The sequence below is a fragment of the Clytia hemisphaerica genome, unplaced genomic scaffold, assembly GCF_902728285.1.
Source record: "Clytia hemisphaerica strain Z4C2 unplaced genomic scaffold, Clytia hemisphaerica genome assembly, whole genome shotgun sequence".
Classification (NCBI taxonomy): Eukaryota; Metazoa; Cnidaria; class Hydrozoa; order Leptothecata; family Clytiidae; genus Clytia; species Clytia hemisphaerica.
In genome coordinates, this window is record NW_027103671.1 from 667,711 (window position 1) to 688,190 (window position 20,480).

Sequence of the window (20,480 nt, forward strand, 5' to 3'; positions counted from 1 at the left end):
GTCGCTCGATTCTTTTAGCACTTGTTATACATTTTTGGAAAGCTAAGGGGTAGGGGAATCAAAATAACTTGGGTGCCAATTTTTTTCGGACACTTTGGTGTGATTTTCGGACAAATACGACGGTCTCAAGCAAAAATAATAGGGTGAAAAATTATGAAAATTTTAGCATGAGAAAACGTAGACTAGTAAACTAGTCGGTTATTACTTATAATAAAACTGTCAATCAAATAATGTAAACACTAATTAAATATTCAGCGCGCGTGAGAGAAAAGGAAAATAACCGACTAGAAGCTTCTTCCAACGCCTTTTTTTCTTCACCTAAAATCGTAAGGAGAGACATACAGATTTCTGTATGTCTGACCCGTGCGGGATTGCATTTATTAATTTCGCCTAGTGAAAGTATTACAATCAGCTTTCGTGGGTCGTCGCGGGTCGGAAAAAAAATTAGAAAACGAAAGTACTTGATACGGTGGACGAACTCACTAAAATTAATTTACAAATTACACGCTCGTATAACCACGGACAATTTTCGTAGGTTTTCTTTGGATTACGTCATATATCTTTGTGTCTTTAGCTTCAGAGTTTTTGTTTTTTCTTTATTTTCTTATAAGCATATACTTTATAAGAATCAAATCAATAACTCTTGATAGACGGCGATATACCTTTCGGTAATTAGTTCTTACAAAATAAACAAGGGATGACGCACAATATGAGCATATTTATTTTTCTTATAAGCATATATTGTATAAGAATCAAATCAATAACTCTTGAAAAACGGTGATATACCTTTCGGTAATTAGTTCTTACAAAGTAATCAAGGGATGGCGCACAATATGAGCATATTTATTTTTCTTATAAGCATTTACTTTATAAGAATCAAATCAATAGCTCTTGATAGACGGTGACATACCTTTTGGTAATTAGCTCTTACAAAGTAAACAAAGGACGGTGTACAATATGGCATACCGGATAAGTGGGATGGGGGAACCTGGGAACCTAAAGTGGGAACCTAAATGAACACCTGAAAAGTGGGATGGGGGAACCTAAGTGGGAACCTAAATGAACACCGGAAAAGTGGGATGGGGGAACCTAAGTGGGAACCTAAATGAACACCGGAAAAGTGGGATGGGGGAACCTAAGTGGGAACCTAAATGAACACCGGAAAAGTGGGATGGGGGGACCTAAGTGGGAACCTAAATGAACACCGGAAAAGTGGGATGGGGGAACCTAAGTGGGAACCTAATTTTTTATTTTTTATTTTTTTTTTATTTTTTTTTTTATAGCAATATATTTCGCACGTCTATTGACCTCCTATGAAACAGAACTTTTGATTTTACATTTTATAATGTTTTTTCTCCCTTTCTTTTATCAAACGCTCTTTGAAGACTTGTAAGGATGGTGCTTCAACAATATCTTCTTAGATCATTCCAAGGTTTCACACTTCTGTAAAAAAGAGAGTTGCTTTGGTAGCCTCTCATACCGTCATTAGCAAAGTTCCTTTGAAGCTCGTAATCATGCTGACGTCGTGGTCGTGTTCGAGGAGTAAATTTCTATGATCTTATAGACTCGTCATAAATGTGGAGGTTCTTGAAAACTTCCACCATATCACCAACTTGCCGCCTGGTCTTTAGGCTAGGTAGATTGATGAGTCGTAGCCGATCTTCGTATGAGTAGTTTCTATAGCAACTAACTAGCCTTGTAGCTCTTCGTTGGACGCCCTCGATTACATTGATATGTTTGATTAGCCTTGGAGACCATACTACATGTGCATATTCCTAATGGGGTCTGACAAATGCAATGAAAAGCGTTCGAAACATATCTGGTGAGAGAAATTCGAAGCTCCTGCTAATCAAGCCAACGATAGAGTTAGCTTTCTTGATTTTACTGAATATATGGGCTTCAAAGGTCAGGTCACTATCGATTATCACTCCTAGATCTTTTTCTTGGTCAACATGTTCTAGAACAGATCCTGATAGGGATGGACATATTTGATGTTCTAAAATTTACCCAGTGTTAAAACATGACACTTGTTTGGATGAAATTCTAAAAGCCGGACTGGCTTTGACCAAATTTTAAACCCTTAGAGTGTACTTATTCTCATTTTTGCTCATTTCCACCCTTACAGTGTACTTTGGGAAGGTTGGAAAAAAGGGCCGCACGTACGGTAGGTCGTTTACCTTGAGTGCCCCCCCGCCCCGTGGATCTATGCTTATGTGTATTGAAACGTGGCAAGCCGTGCAATATGTTCTATTTTACTATCAAACATTTTTAATTAATGAAGTGTATTCACACGATGTACTGTTTGGTTGGTACAGAAAGAAAAACGAGCTAGAATCCGTTAAATGCTAAGCGACCCCAGCCCTGACCCGAAAATTGGAGCTGCTAATAAAAAACAATGTGTATTGCATCAAGAGTGAACAAAAACTAGATCGTAAAAATGTTTTACTAGATTCTGTATTCAAGCAAATTAGATCCGTGCAAAAGAAAGAAGAGGCTCTAAGTTATCCATCGAGCTATGAACGAACTTCTAATTCCTTCTAGATTTGAAGATATGACGGTTTAAAGTTTAAAGTTTAAAGTCAATTAAGTCAATTTACTAAAAAGAACCTTTCAAAAAGATGCACTATAAAACTGCTGATAAATAAACATGCTTTTTTGAGCTAATTGAATAAATAAATTCCCTTTGTTTTATTTTCAACATTATTGTTTGCGAACCGTAATGTAAAAAGTAAATAACTGGTGTTCTTATTATGATAAAAGGTTTTTTCTTTCCTTGCATATAATATCTTTCTTATCTTTATGTATTTGTTTTAAAGAAAAAATATTCCAATTCTATTAATAATTATTAAACAACTTAGGTTCCCACTTAGGTTCCCCCATCCCACTTTTCCGGTGTTCATTTAGGTTCCCACTTAGGTTCCCCCATCCCACTTTTCCGGTGTTCATTTAGGTTCCCACTTAGGTGCCCCCATCCCACTTTTCAGGTGTTCATTTATGTTCCCACTTTAGGTTCCCAGGTTCCCCAATCCCACTTATCCGGTATGCCGTACAATATGAGCATATTATTTTTCTTATAAGCATATACTTTATAAGAATCAAATCAATAACTCTTGAAAAACGGTGATATACCTTTCCGTAATTGGTTCTTACAAAGTAAACAAGGGATGGCGTGCAATGTGAGCATATTTACTTTTTATAAGCATATTCTTAAAAATTAAACAACAATTGTTTTTAAATTGGTCTTATTTTTTAGTGATTTTAAGCCTCGTTGTTCTTGTGAAATTGTTTCATCAAGGCTCAATATGTAAAGTAGATCTCTACTTCTTGTTTTTCCCATGCAGTTCAAATTCTAGGCGAAATTTTCGACTTTAAGTCGTCTTGTTTTTCTTTCTGTTTATTGCATTTTTGGAAATGCTCATTTATTTATATGTTCTCATGTTTAATGTTACTATGAAATATCATTTAGTCAAAAAAAGTTGGATGGATTCTCAAAAACCTAAAAAAGGTTGTAAAATTAAACAACGTTTTTTGAGGGAAGAAGCTTCTAGTCGTTGAAATTCAGAAAAGACATGCAACCTCACCTCTTCGATTCTTTTTATTTGGAGTTTGAATTTTTTGTATATGGGTCTGTTTTCAACGACTAGTTTACTAGTCTAGAGAAAACGGAGACTTGTTGTATATTTTTGGAAAGCTCTCAAAAAATTAAGATTAGTGATATATTGCGAGTATAGGTGATTTCTTTACCTAACTAACTAAAGTGCTTTGAGCGATTTTACAAATTTCCCCCTACTAGGGGGGGGGGGGGTTAAAACCACACAACACCCTATGTACATCCTAAAATATTCCTAAATTGCGAGAGGATTGGAAATGCAATTAGGGTTTGGGACCTAATGAATGGAACTAAAATCCTAAAAGTAATGGGGGTTGAATACTTTTTGCTTTCAATTATTCAATAATTAAACGACCGTGGTGCAGTTGTAGAGCATTCGGCTACGGTTTGCAAAGTCGTGTGTTCAACTCTCGACCGGGTCATATCAAAGGACTTCGTGCTCTGTACAAAAATGGTGCTTGATGCCTCTTTACTACTCTGTACAGTGTATCTCACGTCCTCGTTTCGTAGTAAACGCTGTGCGCATTGTCTGTTTGATAAAATAATTCCCACACGGAATAGCAACACTTCTCTAATACTCAACCGCACTCCATCGCAGCGGTCAGTTTGAAAAATCTGAAATCGGAAAAGTCAATGACAACAGACCCTCTACGGCAATGAATTTTGAAATTGGCCGTAGATATCGGGTTTGTGTAACAAGACTACCTCTCTGCTTGATGCTCAGCAATTAAGAGAAGGATCAAGGATAAGCGAAGAAATCCAGGGAGAAAGAGTTTGAATCTCTTAAAAAACTTTGACTGGACAATTTCATTTTTGTTAGAATTTAGAAATTCGTACCCTTACAGTGCAGGCGGCAAAAAACCCACCCTTACAGTGCATTTTGGATGCCTTGAAAAACACACCCTTAGTGCCCGCACATACCCGTCAGTCATTATTCTTGGTCATTAAGTGTGTCCATATTTCAAGTCATTTGATTTAGTTTTAGGCGGGTTTTAGGTTTCCACGATTTTTTATAACAACAATTTAATAAAAACAGAAGGCTCAAAATTTGGCAAATACCTACGTTCAAATTAATAACAACAATGGCAGATAAGAATAGCTGATCCGCAGTACATGTTTACTGGTTCTTATGAAAAACGCGTATCCCCTCCTGACCCTGATACCTCCCGATAATTTAACTCACTTTCTCTAAGATTTATAGATTAGAAAATAATGGTGCTATCATACTAGATAATCACAATTGATGTCATGGACGGATTCATCTTTGCTGGGCTAATTTCTGCTACCTGATACATATTGACAATGGCAAGATTTGAGGGAAAATGTATTACGATCCATACTGCGTAAGACAAAGCTCCTTTTTTTTCCCCGGTCGAACAATTTTTCTCTTATCTATCTAACCGCGCTTCCAAGCTGGCACAGAACGTCACAACAACGCCTGACATCTATAACTTTCATATAACGTTTAAACAACATTTTGTGCCAGTTCGTTTTGTTTCTACAATGATTTATCGTGGCTTTTCCTTTTCAGTACTTTGGATAATCAAGTTTTACATTCTGCCATTATGGCAGAAAAAGTTTGAATGCGGTTAATTTCCTTCAATGGGATTGGAAATCGTACAAACACATCGAGAGTAATGTTCATGTCAAAAATAAAATCTATTTTTAGATTCAGCGCGGTGCGCTATTGTTTTCATCCTATTTCTGATTTTAGGGAGAAATTGAACTTTTTCTTTGGGTTTGTGGTCCAATTCTCTTACTTTGACTTACTAAATTAACTAAAATTCACCAGGCTGAGATTCATTCTTAAGCTATACTTATTCTTGATTATATTATAAAGCAACTGTTACTATTTTCCCAAGCGAAACAACATTAATATGGCCACCTGTCAATCATCAATTCTGAATTTCTCAATCACCCAAAAATCTTTTTCAATGTACACTCACTTTTTGTAAGAAATGGTAGATCTCTTTGGCATTATTAGCCTGGATATTATTCTTAGTTTTAGAGCGAAATTAGCAGTTGTTGTGTTGGGTGTGTTTTAGGCTTCGTACCCAATTTTTGATACCTTAATCATCTGTTTGTTTGAAATTCAGTCATTCCAGGCTAAAATTTCTTTTTAATTGGTTTTAACTTTTACGCCTTTTTGACCGGATTATTGTTCTTACAAGAAAAAGAGTGCATCAAACAAAATTTCATGAATACCTCAATACACGTTTTTTTTATAACAACAAACTATATAAGAACATAAGGCTTCGATGGCCAAAATGTTAAGAGCACTAAAGGTTTTGCCGACTCTAAAACATTCAATTCCTTAGGAAAATGATGGACAAAAATGCTCAAAAAATGGTGAAAATAAGAACATTTTTAGGCTTCAAAAATTTTGGATGTTCTCATAAAAAAGCGTGTATGAAGAGCGTTCTCGATGTAAATTTTGGTTACTAAGGGGGAATTTTTCAAATATGAGAAGTATATTCATGGACTTATTTATTAATTCATGTAATTTGGATGAGTATAATTGAGAAAATCTTGATGAATAATTGACACAAAAATATCGAAATATTATTTTTATCCCCATATCATCTTCTCATTTTGTATGATGAAAAAATATTTACCAATTTTTTTTAATGTGATATTTTTTAACGTGATTTGTTGAAATTTTGAACGTATTATAATAATATTCTGTGATTTTTCGCCTTTTCCTTTTTTTCCTTACTTTATTTTCTTTGGTTAGCAAGGATTTGTTAGTAGTTTCAATTTCGTTTTGTTTTTTTACTTCAATATTTCGATTTAAGATATTTCACTAACTATCGTATGTTTTACACCTATAAAGGAAAAGTTTGGTGAAGTTGAAGTCGAAGAATAATTTTTGGAACATAATAATTTCCCTCTTCTAATATATATATAAGTACTTTTTCTGTTTTAGAACAAATTTTATGGTTTCACATTAAGAAAGAAAAAACGTCTGTGATGGGTTGGTTTAAATTTGTTTTGGGTTCTTTTGTAACTTTAGCGGTAAGTTTATTTATTTACTGATAGAGACATTTCATGAAATTAAAATTTTTTGAGAATGGACCGAGTTGGAAACATATCGGGAAAATTAACACACTTTTTAGGCAGTATTCTTTTTCACCGCTCAACATATTGAAAAACATCAATTATCATTATCAGTTATCTCCGACTACTACAGACAGCCTGCATATATATTACACTTCAGTAAATACTTTTTTTAACAGAGAGACCTTTTTATGGTAAATTAAAAATCACCCGGATGAACTAGAAAAGAATCTTCTGTGTAAATTTAGCCACGAGCTTTTTTCTCCATAAGCTGTACAACCCGCGTGTTTTTTACACAAACACAAAATTAAAAATTCAATTTACCACTCCAAAACAAAAGAAAGTGCTTGATTTCATTTCGACAATGCCGCAAATCTTACGACTTATACTTGACCATTCTATTTGAATCCTATGAATCTATACTTCAATGTTTGTGACTTGATATTCCTTTCTCTAGCTTTATAGCGTGCTTTATAGTTATTTGATTATTTTAGATATTCAACTTGTTCTACGTTGAAGCCGACCCCAAAGCTGGAATAGGTGAGTTCTGGTCCATATACTCTTAATCATCCATTATGCGTGTTCCACACTCTTCTCTAAAGGGATATGGCGAATATGACGATATCTGACCTGGTCGCCAAAACCCACTAAAACATTAAAAAACGCATTGCCTTTTGCTTGAAAACGACAGTGAAAGGGACTTGGTTCTGTGATGCTTTATGCTTTGACGCTTGCTTCAGTGGAACTGTTTTGTTTTAGCCAATCACCGTCCTCAACAGCTCATTTGATACTCATTCAAAATCTGGATGAAAAAGATCAAAGCGGTTCGCCAACCTTGGCAGATTCTCTTACAAAGCTATGGCCTTTAAAGTAAATGCGTACCATGCACAGAGTATCAGAATCTGCTCGGATATTATATTTTTCTTGGCTTGCAGTTGGTGTTGATAAAATTTAGTAAATGCCTAAGACCAAAAGAGGGATATAAAGATACATGTGATTCTAGCCTGAAAGACAAATAAACAAACTTTAAAAGTTTACTGAGTTTTAAGAAAAGAGTGTTGTTCGTAGCTCTAGTATAGGTATGACTTTCTGCTCTGCCTATTCTAATCGTCAGAGTAGGCAAAAGGTTGGCAAAAAATTTTCAGTTAAAATCTTTGCTTGAAAAATATGTTAAGGAGTCGTTGTATTGACGACAAAGAAAAGCAACATGGTAACAGTAGGCAGCCAATTTACTGTCCAACTCGAAATAAGAATATACAAGATGAAAAGATGGGCCGTCCAGACTAGACTAGAGCTTTCTTTATCTACGCTTTATTTCTATAGATCCATCATGCGAGTATTTTCACAACGAGACTGACCCGAACCTTGTGCTCAAAACACCCGATTTTGACAGTGGCTTGTATCCTAATAACAAGAAATGTGGTTGGGTGATTGAATCACCAGAACAAGCAGCCGGAATAACCATCCGGTTCAAATATTTTGATTTGGAGCCGACTAAAAGATGTTCGAAATATGATTACATGATGTTGTATGCTCAAGGACATGGCGAATCTACATGGAAACAGGTAATGACTCGTCCTTGCTAATCAAAGTGTATCCCAGGCCTTTTGATTTGTATGCATAGTAGAGACTAAATCAGAGATTTCAAATTGTCATTTAACATCTTTTGGTTTTTGGGATGATGGTTGGGATGCTTTGATCCATGTTTCATTTTTATCTGGTTTCCAAACAGGTGTCTTATTATAGAATATTAGATAGAGCTTGTCTTTTTGCCCAAGCTGTCGCAGTTGAAGCAAAATAATGCACCATCGTTAGGATGAACAATTTGTTCATTAATAAAAAAAATTAACATGTCTATAAGTGAAAGAGTAGTCTTAATGAATTAATTTGCCTGTACCAAACGCTGTGATCTACAATATGCGTCGAAATATATTGAAAATTTTGCTTATTTCCTCGTTTTTCGCAATTTGAAGTTCGGGCGAGAAAGTCGCCTTTTGGCATGCCCCCCGGCGTGCTAATCGAATTGAGGGGGCCAAAAATATATGTCACCCACCATGGTTGGGCGACGAAGAAAATTTTCGACTTTTCACTATTATTTCACCCTCTAAACAGTATATATTACATAAGATTTTTTAAAGTAAAAAAAATTTGCAAAATATCGTGAGGGAGGGGCCATGGCCCCCCCTGGCTCCTCTAATGACGGGGCCATGTTTGTGCTATTTCTTAAATGTAATCGAATTTTTCAAATTTGGGAGGGATTTGTAGACTTGGTTATACTCTAAGACTTATTCGACCATTCTTGAAGTTTTGGATCCTCAGATGCTAAGGTCTGAAGTGTAGCAGCGTTAAAATCTTCCCTTCCAACCTAAGTTAGAACGCTTCCATATCATTTATGGGTATAAGATTTGGTGGGGATTTCCCTTTTTTTCTCAAGTAGCACGATTTTGATTGTACTTTATAAATTTGTTCTTAATTTTACATCAGACAGGGCCGGAGGGTACTATGTTTGCGAGCTTGTAAGAGCCAAAAACTGGCGTTTTGGGGATCCTTAGAGAAAATTTTTGTCGATTTTCACTCGATTTCTGTCCAAACTTTTGAAAATCACGACCCTTTGAGTGAGGAAATCTCGATTTTCGTGAATTTCGGACCCTTATAAAGACTCACTTAGCTTTTTAGTGGTTTTTGTACTTTCGAAGGTGTGCAAAAGGGACCTCGCACATACCCGACACCCATTTTGACCAAGTACCCCCCCCCCCCCGGATCCAGGGACATAGAAACTCTATCTGTGAATATTCTTACATCTTCTTTTTCTGATTCGAAACAGCTTGGTGCCACTGACGGTTATTGTGGTAGTCATGACAGCATCAACATCACTGAAACTACAAAACGGGTTCTCATTGTATTCCGATCGGACGAAACGAAACGTTACAAGGGTTTCAACGCGACATTCACCATTCAAATTACTCAAGGTCAGTATGATTGGGATACACCTTTTCAACCGTAGCCGCCAATTGCCGCGCGGGCATTTTTGTGTTCGCTTTATCCCACTAAAACCGTCCCAGTCCTTTTTTCGCACCTGTAGACAATAGAAAAATGTGTCAAAAAAAATTGGATCGAGTTTAGGGGATAATTGAATAATTAAGTGGCAAGCGCCTGACCGCGCGACTACGTGTATTGTAAACTTCTTTGTTTTGATTTGATTGTAGCAATTCTCGTTATTTTGCAAAGAAATGGTACCTTTCAATGTAAAGAATATGCTGATTACAAAGTCCCAGCCTTGCTTTTTAGCTAAAGTCGTAGATATAATTGGGTAAAAACTTGGGAAAAACCTTTCTGAAAAATACAATAAAAGAATCTACACGAAATCGTTCTCTTCATTTGTCTTGAATCGAAGAAAAAGGACTGTAATTACTAAAGCTTTAAAAACCATAATCGATGAAAAATCCAAGAACAAAATCAACCAAATTTATACTTTTTTTTTTTGCTTCTGCAGCCAAGCCACGGATTACCTGTTTGAGTTTACTGGAAAACACTGTGGATGGAGGGAATTGCAATCGAACCATCGAAAAAGAAGAAGGTGACTACTTTCTTGTCCAATGTAAAGCCAAAGCTATTCCACCTGCCAAGTATAAGTGGGAAAAATCTAACATTGATGCAACAACTGGTGTTGAAACATGGGCGCCGATAGCTGACCGGATTGTGAAGGTATGAATATCCAGCTGGCACACGACGTTGTTTCAACGTTCATCTAACGTTATATGGATGTTGTGAACGTTAGATAGACATTGAAACAACGTTGAGTGTCAGCTGGGAAGGCTATTTCAGAAAAAAAGATTTACATCCGTTGAGTGGATTACAAGTGAGTTTATGTATCTGTATTTTTCTGCGACGGTTTAGCTTCTGAGTTTTCTAGATCCTGACTGACTGAGGACGATGGTAAATGACCACTTTTACCATGCTCGGTTTGTGGGCAAAATGTACGAGATTTTTCAAATCGCTTCAGTTTCTCCGCTGTCAGTCAAGTGCAGGGATGTGCCCTCTTGTTTTGAATTTTAAAGCCTTACAAGATGTATATTTTTGCAATTGCTTTTTTACTTTTTGTGTTAACATGTTAATAATATTCTAAGCCTGCTAATCTTTTAATCGACAAAGATTGAAAAGGAACCAACCCTTAATCAATTTTTCGTTAATGATCTCCGGGAGGGGTACTAGGGTTGTTAGCTGACGGGGGTGTGCCGCCCGACTTTCGACCCTCGGACCCTTAGCGGGACTAAAAAGAAGGAAAAACGGAAAAATGTTCCGAATTTTACGACCTTATTGGTACTAATTTGACCGAATTTCGATCTTTTTGGAGACATCTTTTTGAAACTTTCCTATTTTTCCGACCCTTAGTTGGACTGGCATAAGGGTTTCAAAAAAGGAACATACCCGTACCCTTCAACCCTTTATATTTTTCAGAGTAATAATATTTCATTTCATTTGCTATTTCCTTAAACAGAACACTTTTCCGAATGGCTCCATTCAATTCCATGAGATTGAGGAATCAGATTTGGGAAAATATCGATGCCATGCGGAAAATAAACACGGTGAAGATGAAGAAATGTTCTCCTTGTATGTTAAAGGTAAGGTTGATAATTCTCATAAGTATTTGTAGAACATTTACAATTCTAAAGATCTAGGAGAGATCAAGATGTGATATTTTCGATTTTGATCTTATAAGTATATGCCCCCTTCTCCCCCTTATGGGCATATAGCAAATTTAAAAAAAATCTATTTGTCAAGTCATTCTCTGCTCAATAAAAAGCCGACTTTCCTTGGATTTCTAAAGAAGTCCTGTAGTGTCTTATTTACATTTTCTCTGGAAGATTTGACATTATTTTACGCGTGACACAACCTCTTTTTAACTTCATCCTGAAATATCGTGCGCTACAAACACGCCCAATCCAAAAAAAATTACCCTTTTTTCAACGTTACTTGGGCGGGTTTAAAACAAGAGGGCGTTGGTCACACCGCCTCTTCTTAAAGACCTTCAAGTATAGCACCTGAAAGAAAGAAGGTGAATCTCCAAGACATTTAACCCTATTAACCCCAACCTTTTTTGATTTTTGTAACCCCAGGGGGGTAGAATCTACCACCCTCGATTATTTTTGATCTAGAAGAGCTATGGCCATGAAAATTGGTACAGATGTTCTCCATCATGACACAAACTTCCAGGATTAAGAAAAGTTTTGATGACGTCATTTTAAAAAGCGATGACGTCATCACAAAATTTCCACCTGTCGGAAAAAAGCTAAAATATATGGTTCACAAAAATGTCTCTCACGGTCGAAGCAATAAAGATATTGAGATTCTGTTTGAAGATTCTGAAAAATAAAAGGTTCTTCTTTAACATAATTGCCGGTTTGTATTTCCCATTAAGATTTTGTGTTTAAAATTCATGCTAAAAATGAGTAAAATTTTCAAAATTTGATGACGTCATAAATGATGACGTCATCATTTTTAAAAAAATTTGTTTTTTAAATCACATTGTTAATACCTATCACCTGTCAAAATTTGAATATGATTGGATCAATACTTCAGAAGTTATCGCAATTTTAAAATTTAGAGTTTTAAACGATTTTAGCTTGGCTTTATGTCATGTCACAATAAAGTCATAAAACCTGACCTAGTGGACCTATGACCCTAAAAGTTTGCACAAGTACTCTTAATAAGATTTTATTAAAAGTCAGAAAGTTTCAAGTCGTTTCGAAAATTTTTCTCACAAGCGTGGTAGATTCTACCCCCTGGGGCTAATAGGGTTAAAAGCTTTCCATCTACTTAACGATGGCTTGACAACGTTTAAATTACTTTTTCTTTCTTTTACTGTAGAAAAATGTCCTTGTCCCAAAAACATCCGTATGAGCTGGTATGATTACCCACCCTACACCAAATATCAAGTTGGAACGGATAGCCACAACAATGCTATTTACAAAGGAATATTTTATGATGTCCTTCGTAAAATGTTCGATGAAGTGTGCGGCCCTTGCACTAAGGTGAGTTTTTACGATCTCGATAGAGTTGAACGCGAAAACTCTTCTGTTTACTGTTTCCTAAAGTAAAGAATTGAATTGTAATTTGGATTTTTTGTAAGGGATACTTTTCTCCAAGGCTAAACTTATATCTAGTTCCTAGTAACTATTGTTTATCTGACACTTTCAGCGTGAGTAAAATTCAAATTGATTCCATTTGTGCTTTCCTACGAGTATTAGAGGGGAAGGATTGTACTAAAATTGTAAAAGAACTTTTATTGGGCTTTTCCAGAAAAAACCTCGTATACCCCCTTGACGTGTTGAGTAGGCTGTGGCTGGAAATGCTGCAACCCACTGGAATTCCAGGCAATTTCAGGTTTACATTCCCTCTGGAATTGTGAATTTTAGTAGGATTTAAAAAGCTACCCCCATGGAATTCCAGTTATTTTTGACAGATTTTTGTATCTCCCTATGGAATTCCGCCTTATATCAAACCTTACTCCCTTGGAACGGAAATAGACTCCTCAACAAGGGGTATACGGTTTTTTTCTGGAAAAGCCCATTACTCGATAAAATTTATCAAGATGTGTTTTAAAAATTGTTAGTTGTCAAAATAATTTTAAAATTTTTGAGAATTCTCCCATTATTATAGGGTCATGGACCAAGTAATTTAGTATGGGACGTGCCAAAGAACAAAGCCAAACGTTTGACACATGTCAAGAAAGAGATTGAAGACGAAGAAGCTGATATCTATTTCCCAATTGAAGGTGGAAAATTTGATGATAAGTACAGGTTTGTTAATGCTCGTGCTAGTTTTCTTCGGAAGTCTTATAATTCACTACTTTTGATTTCTGCATGGGATCATTGCCAATTTTAGGGAATGTTTATTCATATGGGTACCTGGGAAATGTAAATTTCTACTTTATACAATCTATTAATCCCAGGGTCGGTCCCTCATCAGTCCCCAAAACTTGGGCCAAACCAAAAACCCAAACTTTTTCACCAGTTGACACTTGCATTGCTTTCTAATTCTTTATGTCAGGTATCTTTTCATAGGAGTTTTTTTCTTATTTATTTAGGAACATCTTTTACTTTGTACCGGTTGTTGATTCTCCTGGAGTTGCTTTCCTTGTTCCTGGAATCGAAGAGGGAGCATCTGCAATGGCCATCTTTGATTCTGTCTTGGAAGGAAAACCGATTCTTATTTTGACTGTTGTCATGGCACTCTTAGCTGGTATTATTATGTGGATGTTGGTAAGTTTCACCGGTTTCTTAACGAACTTTCCCTGATTTCTTTCCTCATTTTCTCGACCTTCTAAGGTTCTCAATTAGGATCAGTTTTCCGATTTTTCTTAGCCGTTTTTTAGCTCAGTTTTCCCCGATATTTGTGCTTATTTTACACGATTTCTTTGCTCAGGCTCCCCAGTTTCTACTCGATAAGTAGTTGTCAATATTCTAAGGAACTTATAATCTTGATTTTTGAACGTGAAGTTTTTGGGTAGATTCTCACTCACTCTTAGATAATTTTCCTAGGTGATGGTTCGTTTGTTTCTGATACATTAAAATGGATTTTAAATCCTTGAAGTAAATATTGTGACCGGACGTCCGGTCGGGGAAACGTCCGTCGGGGAATTGTCCGTCGGGGAAAAGTCTGTCATGGAAACGTCCGGTAATCCTAAATATTGTTAAGAATTTAAAAAGTTAATGCTCTCTTTTTTTAGGATACTTACTGGAATGAAGAGCAATTCCCACGCAAATTTGGTGAAGGTGTCGCTGAAGGCTTTTGGTGGGCTTTTGTTACTATGACAACTGTTGGTTATGGAGATATCGCACCCGTGGGTGTACCAGGACGTTTGTTCGCAGTTATTTGGATTCTAACTGGTTTGGTGATCATTGCCATTTTCACTGGTGTGATTACAACTTCATTGACCGTGGTCGCACTCTCCAGTAATGTCAAATTATATGGTACTAAGGTTAGTGGTTTTCACTGTGTTTGATTTTCTTGGTACCTGGATGTTACAATTGACTAATCAAAATAGAACGTTTAAAATTGCTTGGTTTGTTTTAGAGGCAAAAACTGTGTTCCGAAAAAAAATGTTCCTTGTAATTTCATTGCCAATCTCTCAAACGTCGACCACGCCGCTAGGTGAATTATAACCACTCTAAGCCAAACACTTTTTTGATATCCTATAGGTTGGAGCAATCAACAATACTAAAGAATACAGAATGGGTGTCATCAAAAATGCTGACATGGTTTGTAAGTATCAAATATAGTAATAGCAAAAGTCTTTTTGGGACAAAACACATCTCAGTTTATTCTTAAAAACTTCGGAAATCGTTGATTACTTAAAGGGATTTTAAAATTTCGGAAGCTGTCCCTTTCTATAGATCTTTCACGAAAAAACTAAAATCAGCCCGATGGCATGAAATCGAGATCTCTTGTTATTTTAGTCAATTTTCTCAATTGCAGCTACTGCATCATTCGACGAACTCAGCCGCTCATTATCCAAACGTGATATCGAAGGTGCTCTCATTGACTCTTACGTAGCCGCGTATCACCGTGATAAGTTCGGTAAATTCCGTGTCAACAACATCATTCAAGCACCAAAAGCCTTTGGTATCGTCTTGGGGGCATCTCTTTCCACCAAAAGGCTGTACACATCCTTCAAAGACTACTTGGAAAAAGAGAAAGCAGACATTGTCAAAGACGTCGAAAGGAATACGGAGACGCTTACGGTAAGATGATCTGCGATCTAAAGAAATTGTACTACTCCGATGATTGTTTTCATGACCTAAAACTATTTGACTAAAGTGACATTAAAAGGACATAAAAGTACTGACGAAATTTGTGAAAAAACCGTATGCAGCGGGAAACAAAATAGAAACAAATGTCACATGTCAAAATAAAAACTCAAAACAAATATGGCTGATTTTGACACGTGGTTCACGCAATGTTTACGTTTTACTACTTTTATGTAACTTTAATCGATTGGAAGTTATCCAACTCCTTTGATGTGGTCGACTTTAGTGGAGGATAAACTCGCGCCAACCTCTCTTTCTACAGATTGATTTCAAAGACCCAAAGGGGCTAGATCCGAAATTTATTTCCCATCTAGGACACGTGACCCGTGTGTTTTTTAAACAAAAATTCTAAATGCGGGGCAAACTTAAGGCTTCACTTTTTCCTGCTTGAGGTTCAAACTCAATGTTTCTACACTTATTAACTTCTTTTCCATAAATATTTGTACTGGACGACAAAAGAAGAAAATGAATATTCTCCTTATCCAACCGAAAGTCGAAAAAGCCTTTAATTTCTAACTCATTCATTTACAGGAACCTGAACAAAGTGCAGCTGAAGAAGCATCCAGTGATCTTTTCAATCCATCCAGCAAGATTTTTGTCAATTCTGTGCTCGTGTCCTGTATTTTATTGGTGATCTTCAGTCTGTTTGGTATTGGTTTCCAGTATTTGTATCTGGATCCTCGTAATCGGATGATCGAAGCTGCCAAAAGTGAGTCTTTCTATCATAGGTTTGACAAAAAATATACCTCGGCACCCTTGAGCCGACACCGTCTAAACAACGTCAATTTACCATATGTAAGTCAACAAATCCTGAGCCAGTCGGGAAGAGGACTTTACGAATGGTATTAAATATGAGTGGAGTGGAGTAGATTAATTACTGTCGAGGTTAAAAAAGAGGTTAGATTTATGATTTCGGTTAAAAAGCTGTAAAACTGAACTTACTCGATTGCTTACAATTCGAACCATGTTTGACCCCTACTGCTTATTCTACCTAGCCCATTCTAAAATGTATATAGTATAAGCAATGCTAAATTACATTTTTCATTTAGACTTGGAAATGGTGGACTCTGTGGAGGTGAAACAGATGGCTGCGCAATCCAAAATGTTGAAAGAAGCTTTGTTATCTGAAGTGCGACAGTTCTATGCTGTGTGGGGCGACCGACTTTCTGTGATAACTAAACGACATAAAGAAGAACAAAAAAAGCTACTCGCAAGAGGTTAGTGTGTAACATAGATTTGAATATAGGAGTTAGTTCATGTTATGTTTCCAGCTCACCCAAATAGAGACTTATACGCATGCGTAATTTTCCGTTCTTTTAAACCACATGCAGTTAATTCCCGTGATAAACAAAGAGGAATGAATCTGTGTGGTACGATCACTTTCGGTCGAAGTTGTGGACGACGGAATATCAAATTTGTCGTTCTTTAGAATCGTTCTTTAGAAATTTGTCGTTCTTTTTAGATGGTTTGGAAACGTTAAGATGAGCAGTCTCATAGTCTCCATTCCTCGAATCTCTCTAGCTCTGAAGTCTCTTAGTTCGAACAATTTGTTTGGACCTCAAGTCTGGACCTCAATTTGTTTGGACCTGGATTAAGTCTCCCTAACAGGAACAAACCTATGTTTATCATGTAATTTAGAAATTGGCCTATATAATTTACAAATATTACTGAAATTGATAATACAGTACAATATTTTTAAAAGGAAAGATATAACTTCCTTCGCTTGTACTGATACTCTTTTTTTCCTTTTAGGACCTTCTACACCGCCAAGTCGTCCAAAAGCCGCCCCAGTAATGGCGCCCTCGCCACAAGCTGAAGAAGCCATCGAGATTGATCACGTGGATGAGCCTGAACCAGAGCAGCAACCAGGTAAGAGAGGATTGGGTAACAAGGATTTCAACGTTCAATTAACGTTATATGGACGTTGTGAACGTCAAATAAACGTTGAAACAACGTTGTGTGACAGCTGAGAAGGAAGCAGTGGGTAACAAGGGTTTCGTGGCCTTTTTTAAGACAAAAGAAGATACCGTCAGTATCACAGCTCGAATAAATAAATAAATATTTTCTCTTTGAAAACTTGGCCTCTGATACTCAGGATAAAAAGAGGAGTATTGACATCTTGGATCTAGCAACTTTAAATATATGGGGCATATCGCTCAAAATGTTCTTCTTTTTAAATTGTTCCAAAAGTCTAAAGGTTGAACACAATCTAATTGAGTTTCAAGCTCGCCTCTAGCCCTTCTTGTTGTAAAAAATGGAAATCCTGTTATCTTAGAGTTGACAATTTTGTGTTCAGCCTCTCACCTAGATAAAGCTCTCCTTCCATTATCACATTATTTCATTATTTATGTCATAGAGAGCTCTCGTTCAACATCTTCTGCAGCCACCAGTCTATCCAACAAATCAACCACATCTTTGATCAAAGATGATGGAGAGGATGGACTGCCCGCCGCCCCTGAAGATCAACCCGCTGAGGATCAAACCCCCCAAGATGAGGATAAAGTATGCTACATTTTTTTATTTATTGAGATTTTTCTACTATGAAATTTTTTGAATAACTTTTTAAGACTTTCAGGAAATAAATTGGGGCATGGATCCTTGTTACATGGATCGCGGATCCTCATAATTGAAATGTGTGGAATTGAAGAAAGCTCAATTATTTGGTTTAGGCGATAGCATAGTTTTTGTTCAATGGTATTTTGAAAATCTTCACCTTTTAGACCAAAAAAAAGGTCGTCGGTGTTGGTTTGGTGTGAGTGGGATCTTTTTGCGTGATGCTTGAAAATTAAGAACAATTGTAATATTTCGTAATTTTCTTCTATTTAGCCCGAAAATGAAAACAATAGTGATGAGAGTGTCTCGTTAAAAGATATGTCACAATCACCAGATATGAATGGATCCAAAATATCCGTCAAACCTTTAATCGAAGATGGAAGCGCTGAGGAGTCCAAAGTCTAAATTCTGATTGGCTTATTATTACATACACTGACGTGCAAGATTCATAGCTTCGTCCCTGGTTAAGTTTAAAGTTTTAAAGTCATTTTGATTACACTTTGCCATGTTGTTGTTGGTTTCCCTCTGCGCCTCTGATACTCAGAGGTGGCGTAAACAAAGGCTTTCTTCATTGAGGTATCTTTTTTTGCAGTTATAACCATACTAAACCATATCAGTCGTCTCTTCTTGACAATTTTACTTCATCTTTTTACTTGGGTTTGTAAATATACGTTCTCATTTGTGACTGTCTCTGGCCAAATGACATTTAAGACATAGGTTCTCAGGAATCTTAATTTTTATTAGTAGATTTTTTATACTAATGCAATGACGTAATCTTTTCAGATATTTCGTCAATCAAAATTATGCTTTTTAGAGTATTACGTCATTTCAAGGAACTTTAACAAAATTTTATTCAAATTTCTTGGTCATTTATGGTATAATTTTGTAAAAACAATTGACTACAATCAAAACGAGAACTAAAAAGTTAAAAAATTTGCAAAGTCCTGAAAAGATCAATATGTCACTGTGCCAATTTAGTCTGCATCTAATTTGTAAATTGTAAATATTACATCATTCAAAAAATTTATTGTTAATCAAAAGTATTTTGCACCTTATATTTTAAGTAATTTGATTTAAAATGTAATTTAAAACATTTTAATATTTTAATATTGGGCGGGTCATTTTAAGGTTCATCCTTCCAGATTTTTAACACGGAAAAATGTTTTTTTTTCACGAAAACAGTGTCTCTGTATAGTTAATTTATGATTTTGAGGATAATGTTCCGTACTATATTGCTGTAGATAAATTTTTATTGTTCTTATTTATTGTGCACAACAAAAATGAAATATATTACTTAGCATTTTAACTGCTGTATGTTACTTGTTTTAGCAAATTTATTTAAAATACACTTTAAGTTCTCAGTCATAAACAAAACAATTTTGGGGAGCTTTTTGTAAATTCTGCTTTGTCAGCATAAAAATGCGCTTCTTTCCTTTTGATTGGAGGATTATCTTTAAGTCGTGTCTAAACTTTCCTGAATTTGTAATCACCACCTATTCAATGATCCTAATGATCCAAAACTTAAGGATCGTAGACCTAGACGTAGAGTGAAGATTGTGGAAATACATAGCGGTGTTTTACTATTTTAATATCTCTAACGCACCCGAATGTCACCTGCTTATGTTTCCTCTTACACCACAATCGTAACTTGGGAAAATTTGCCAATTATTACACCACCTTCTCACAGACCCGGTGGGATCTTTTTAGCCAGTGGCGGTAAGAATAACGGACCAAAACTCGATGGGGATTGATTAATCCCATATTTTGTGGCTGGGGATTTGAAATTCATTGTTATCAAGCCAGAAAATTCAATGGGGGGATGGAAAAAATAGAACAATTTTTCCACCGGGGAATCACTTGAAAAAAGGTGTACGATACTTTTTGACTTTTTGACTTTTTTTTGACTTTTTTCAAACTTTCATTTTGACTTTTTCCCGACAAAAACACCCACCGCCTTCGGGCACCCAACATTTCCGTACAAATTGGTTCAAAAACGCTTTTTCTTTGACTTTTTTTTTACTTTTCATAGAAGAGGGGTACGATGATTTTTCGAGTGATTTACACCTCGCCGGGGACGATATTTTGGCCAATTATCTTGTACTAATTTTTGACTTTATTGATGGGTGTTGGCACAATAAATAAGTATTTCCTTTTCAAACATGTTTGCCGATTTGCTATTCTTGGGGAATATCTTAGTTTTAATTTCAAGAGGCTCTCCTACCCTCCTCCCGAATTTTTATTTATGATAAATGATTTTTTACTTGTTTTTTTTGTATATACAGTGGAGTCTTCATAACTCGAACACGCACAGGGAATTTTTTCGAGTTATGGAGTAAGTTTTTTAAGGGCATTTTTAACTGAAGGGACAGTAAAACTTGTGCAACTTAAGGAAGACATTCGAGTTAAAGAGGTTCGATAGTTAACGAGACTCTACTGTACCGTGCATTTAG

At 36.1% G+C, this 20,480-nt stretch overlaps 1 protein-coding gene across 1 annotated transcript; it reads left to right on the forward strand.

Annotated features, from left to right (window-relative positions):
* Positions 1 to 6,540: 6,540 nt before the first annotated feature.
* On the forward strand, positions 6,541 to 19,339 carry LOC136803378 (uncharacterized). Its single transcript, XM_067060101.1, has 17 exons — positions 6,541 to 6,625; positions 7,162 to 7,207; positions 7,991 to 8,232; positions 9,492 to 9,636; positions 10,161 to 10,372; positions 11,166 to 11,289; positions 12,536 to 12,699; positions 13,328 to 13,467; positions 13,755 to 13,929; positions 14,397 to 14,648; positions 14,869 to 14,932; positions 15,146 to 15,411; positions 16,009 to 16,186; positions 16,527 to 16,694; positions 17,230 to 17,346; positions 17,834 to 17,979; positions 18,304 to 19,339. The coding sequence occupies exons 1-17, from the start codon at positions 6,581 to 6,583 to the stop codon at positions 18,433 to 18,435; spliced, it is 2,616 nt and encodes an 871-aa protein (XP_066916202.1). The 5' UTR covers positions 6,541 to 6,580; the 3' UTR covers positions 18,436 to 19,339.
* The last annotated feature ends 1,141 nt before the right edge of the window (positions 19,340 to 20,480 follow it).